General features: G+C 40.5%; 1 protein-coding gene across 1 annotated transcript in view; it reads left to right on the forward strand.

Annotated features, from left to right (window-relative positions):
* The window catches only part of SNTG1 (syntrophin gamma 1), a 464,795-nt gene that overhangs the window by 430,838 nt on the left and 28,267 nt on the right, over positions 1 to 5,690 (forward strand). Inside the window, exon 17 of the mRNA XM_019527106.1 lies at positions 543 to 653. Within this exon, the coding sequence (XP_019382651.1) occupies positions 543 to 653 (111 nt within the window). The remainder of the gene's footprint in view (positions 1 to 542; positions 654 to 5,690) is intronic.

Consider the following 5,690-nt stretch of genomic DNA (forward strand, 5'->3'; position numbering starts at 1 on the left):
ATTATACTCTCCACAGTTAAGCTCCCAGTGCATATTGCTGGTTTTCATTACTACATTGTTTTCTCTTACTACATTTGGAAAATAAGTATTTGTTTTAATTTTGTTTCATTTTTATGCATATATATATATATATATATATATATATATATATGAATAATTTCTTTTATAGAAATAAAAAAGAGAAATTCTGTGACAAGTTAGCACTTAAAGGATGTGTGTGACTTATCCACAGGGGAAAAAAGGCCTTTATTTTTTTGACATCACAGTGGATTAAATGACCCTTTCTTTTTGTTAACCAGGGTTGAATAGAGCTAAAGGGGTTTCAAAGAAAATTGCACAAATGCAGTCTGACTGATCTGAATCAGACACTACCAAAGTATAATACATCTATATGATCAAAGGGATTTCAGGCTAGTGAGCACTGCATTGGTTTAATTATGTACCATAGGTAGGTTATAAAGGTTCATGAACATCCTATCTTTTTCATTCACTTTTATATAATACCTATTCTGACCAATCTTTATATGTTTTGTTTTCTTTAGGCTGTACTTTGGAGGTACAAGTTTTCTCAGCTTAAAGGCTCTTCAGATGATGGCAAGAGCAAAATCAAGTTTTTGTTCCAAAATCCAGATACTAAGCAGATTGAAGCAAAGGTAAAAATAAAATATTTATCACATCATAAAGTCAGAAGTACATTAACAGTTAACCAAACAACCAAGATGTGGCAGGACACTGTTGGTGCCTGCCACTTTAATGGCTGAGCCAAGCAGCCAACAGGTGCTTGATTGTGATGGCCATTTTAGATCTCTGGCCATCTATATAAACACAGCAGTTTGCTGCTAGCAGGCCAGGCAGAAACATTGCCTGGCTGCAAGGCTGCATGCAACAGCCTATAGGTAAGGGCAAGAGCTGTAGGGGTGGTTTGGAGGCTCCTGGTCCTGGGCATGACCTAAAACTGCACCCTGCCAGGAGTGGCTGGTCTGGTGGGGTTCTGAGTGGTGCAGGAGCCCCCAGGAAATACCAGGCCAGTTACCACCCCAGTAAAAAGTGGATCAGGGCGCCTTAACCCCAGCTTCCACAATCGGGTGGGTTAACCCATAGTCGGGCCAAGAAGGTGGGCCCAGGTTAGAGAGTGGGCTATAGACTCAAAAGCCTGACTTAGAATACCCTTGACTGGTCAGTGCTGGGGCCAGGACCAGAATGGTCAAAAGGACCAGGGGCCCACCATGAGAGATGCCCAGAGCTGAGGGCCTGAGGTTTCTGACTGGCCTTGGAGGCCAGGGCCTGTGTGGCCAAAGGTCCCGGGTGGACCATGCCTGAGAGGGGAAAGAGTTCAGGGAGCTAGGCAGCCCAGAATGAGGGTGGAGTAGGCCACCTGACTGGAGGGAATCTAGTTTGGGGTCTGGATTGGAGGATTCTGGGGCCCAGTGTGGGGATGGTGATGATAAGAACTTTGGATGCCATCTACAAGGCTTGGGCTGTGGTGTAAGGGAGGAACGGAGCCGTAGATAGTGCACCTGGGCATTGGGGCAAGAAATGGGCAGCCTCCTGTCTAATTAACAACATAATAATATATCATCAAGGCAAGGCAGGACAGGAGGCAGGTGGTTGGCCCAGAAACAGGTGGGCAGGCAGTTGGTAGACTGGCCCCGAGGAAGCCCCCTGTTACACAAGGAAAGACAGAATTAAGTTCAGTCTACTTGACCAATGCTGAAATGGTATTCAGCTTAATGCATAAAGTTAGTGAGAGAAGCAAAATTAGTAGATATTCGGCAGAGTTGTATGAATTGTTGCGCAATGAAATTGACCAGTTTGGAATTTTTGGTAGTTTTTAAAATAATTTAAGTGATATCAATGTATTTATACACTGTTTATAGTTTTTGTGAATGATAGCTTGCTCTTTTTATCATAATCAGAAGACCACAAGGCCTATATGGTTATGTTGGATCTTATTCTCTGTCTTTATACTGTCTTCATTCTTCTCTTCCCCCCTATCAGGAATGACATGGATTGTATTCTAAGGTATATGTAACACCAAAGGTAGTGATGGTCTATATAGCTCCTTGCTTTTTCTTGAAGAAGTCATCAGCATAATTTTGTTTCTGTGCCAGAATCAAAATGAGAAGGAATATAATTCTCAGTTTTGGTTTTGAATCAACTGTAAACTCATGAAAATAGCATTTCCTGTGAGATTTCTTCCTGGTTTGGTCGATAAGTTATAAATGATAATACAAGATTTATACAGATCTATATACTTATGGAAAACTTGTTCTTACAATAACTTGGTTAGCTGTAACCTCACTTAAATCTAAACCCCAATCTTGATTTGAACCAAAACCTCTAAAAAAAAAATTAGCATAAATTTAAAAAACTTAAAAAACACCAATTTCTTGGCTATCTGTGGGCACATCCCATGCTGTGGTGAGGCTTTAGCTTAATTGAAAGAGTTTTTCCTTCCTGTGCTAGAGGAGAATGATCTGAATTAATGTAATAAGTAAAAAGCTCAGAAGCAAAAATGAAAGTGTTGTATTAGTGTCTCAAAGGACTAGGAATCTACATAATTCATCATGGTATTAATTCATATTGGGAGAAAGACACTATACTTGCCACTTGTAAAATTTAAAGAAAAATGGTTGATGCATGATAATCCCAGTGAAGATCTTCATCTTTTCTTCCTATACTACCTTTTGTGTTTTAATAACATTTGTTTACTGAATTGTTTTTATTTTATGAGTTGCAGCTATCTTCTCAATTACAAATTTTGTTTAAAGTTGTGTGTGTAAAAGCTACCATTGAAATAAGTGGCAGAAAATTGTGGCAAAATATGGTCTTCAGAACTTTTTAGTTTTAATACATTTTAAAGAAGATGAATATATTCATACTTTTTTTCTTCAAATAGCTATGAAAAGAAATTCTTAATGTGTTAATGAGAGGCAAGATCAATGGCCTAATTTCCTGTGGCTATTTTTTTCTTAAAGCAAATAATTAGTAATTTGTATCACACTCCTAAGTACAGTCACAGCACAAAACTAACCATTCTTTACTTTTTTATTATCAGTCTCTAATTGCTGTTCTGGGAACGTGGGGTCTTCATTTTAAGACTAGTTAAACTAATGTTGCAATAATTTCTTTGGCATTTTCTTAAAACAAGCATGGGGTGAAGTTTCTTGCTTTCAGCTAAGCTAAAATAATCTTTTAATGGATTAAATTAAACATGATATGTCATACAAAGCCTATATTTTGATGAAACATTTCAATTTGGCCCTGGAAATGTCTGTATTTCTAATTTAGTCTCATAATGCTTACATATACCTTTGTTAGGCACTTTGAGAGGGCCTTATGATGGTGCTGTATGAATAGTAAGTATTGCTAAAGGCCAGATTCTGCTACTCTTGCTCATGCTGGGCATGACCTTTCTATGCAGTAAATTCCAATGAAACCAAGTGTGTGCAAGGGTGGTAGATTCTTGCCCTATTTATTATTATCAATATAAATATCCTATTACAATCCCTAGTTTCTTCTTAAAGTTTTCTTTTTATTATGGTAGAATATTTTTCTGATGTCTGGAAGCAAGCATCTGTTATTTTTATTTTATTTCTTTTCTCTTAATGATCAAAGCATAACAGATTAGAACATAATTAAAGAATCTCATACTGTATCAGCACAGGAAAGCACTAAGGCACTTGAATTGAGGTAGATCTAGTTATTTCAACATGCTGATGTATGAACTGTGGCACACGCTCTATATCAACTAACATACCCAGTCTCCAGCACAAATCGGATTGTTTGTGCAATAATTATGTTGTAAATTAAATGTATTAAACCAAAGAGCACACATGCATTTCTTGTGGGTTAAATATCAGTGGCGCACATTTGTGCCGCTATTTGTCCCCAAGCATGCTCCTACCCATGCACTTCAGGACACGCCAAGGCGACCTGGGTGGGGTAGGGGAGTCCGGGGCCAGCACCTATGCTGGCCCCAGCAGCCTTACCTGAGGTCCTGGGGGCGTCCCAGGGCAGCAGTAGTGCCAGGCCAGCCACTCACAGCCTGGCTGGCAGCCATTGTGCAGCTCTGGCCAGCCAGGGTCCATTTCTGGTGGTGCACACTACTGCTGCATGCACCACAGCACTTTTTTTGGTGGTGCCAAATTAAAACTGCTGCACTACAAATTAGCAGTGTGGCAAATGAGCACACATGTGCTGTGTGTGGTTTGCAATGCCTGGAACTGCTTTGAGGCACCACAAACTGCATGTGCACGATCATCAGGATGCACCCATAGGGCTCATTCTTTGATCTTACCTTTAAATCACTCTGTGCACAACAGAATGGTATGTACAAGGAAATACATATTCTTTCCCCATTCTCTCAAGGGACAGCTTACACTTATTCTTGTGTCCTGCCAGGATTCCCTCACTCAGAGAGGAGGCAGCTATCTGATAGACAGCAGGAGTTAAAAAAAATCAGCAGTAGCCTAATCAAAATCAGAGGAACTTCTCACACAAAGTACTGCTCACCATGATTGGAGGTGGTACAAAGTAGTCCTATTGCTTTGTTACTTACAAGGTTTACCTTTCTCTTTTTTAACACTTCGTTTTCATTGGGAAATGTTGATTGGATTTTCAGAAATGGCTGTAATCCTGGATTTCATGTGTAGCACATTGTCTGGAGACTTCATTTAAAATTAGATCTTGGGAATTTTCCAGAGCATCTGTTAAAGATTTTGATGAATATTCATAACTATAGCTATCTCACTAAGAAGTAAATGGCCTGTTAGGCATGGTCTTGTACTGTGGATGGCTCAGAGCCATACTGCCCTGGGGAACATAGCAAATCATCATGCCACAGATAGATGTAACATTCTACATCCTATCACATCTCTAAAATGTCTGTTTTTGCTGCCACGAGCCCATTAGCCCATATCCAGCCTCAAGTGTGTGGTCCTATTCCACCCAGGGAAACAAATAGCTTTCTCATTTTGGGAGTGGGCAGCCTTGTACCATTCTAGAGGACAGTACTATGGCCCTTCCATTTTCTCATTGAACAGCTTCTCTGTATATGCTTGCATCATGTCTGGATCCCCTCACAAAGGGGATAGTTACCTGGCAGAGAGCAGCAGTCATGGTACCCAGCTTTTACTCAATATCCTTGGGTTTAAGATCTAGGAAGGGGGAGGCCTGGGTTCTAGGCCTAGCCCACCCCAAAGGGATTTAAACCCACATTTTGCACTTCCCAGGAATGTGTCCTAACTACCAAGCAGGAGACTAAGCAGTAGGGTTATATGAAATTTCACCGGCTATTTTTTTTTCCAGTGCTGTTTCAAGCTCAAAACAGTGAAACTGAAATGAAACGAAGGGCTTTGAAACAGCCTTGAAATGAGAGCAGTTGAAATGTATCAAAAGTTTCAAAACCTTTCAAGTTTCGAAACTGAAGCTGGGCTTGCCTGCAGGGAAACAGAAAGTAAGGAGAGGGAGGGAGAAGAGGGGGGAATGACTGCTATGATATGGACTGTCACTGTTTGGCTGCCTGAGATGCTGCTGGTGCTACTGTGCTGTATACCTAGTTATTACCTGTTGTCATTTGAAGTGGTGGACTGAACTGAGGCTGTAGGGGAGGAGGAGACTTCACTGGGGCACACTACCATGTCATGTAGACACCCCAGCACCAGTGATGGTGCACCTTAACACACACA

Source organism: Gavialis gangeticus, unplaced genomic scaffold (genome assembly GCF_001723915.1).
Source record: "Gavialis gangeticus isolate Ggan-Ray unplaced genomic scaffold, GavGan_comp1, whole genome shotgun sequence".
In the NCBI taxonomy this organism is placed as follows: Eukaryota; Metazoa; Chordata; order Crocodylia; family Gavialidae; genus Gavialis; species Gavialis gangeticus.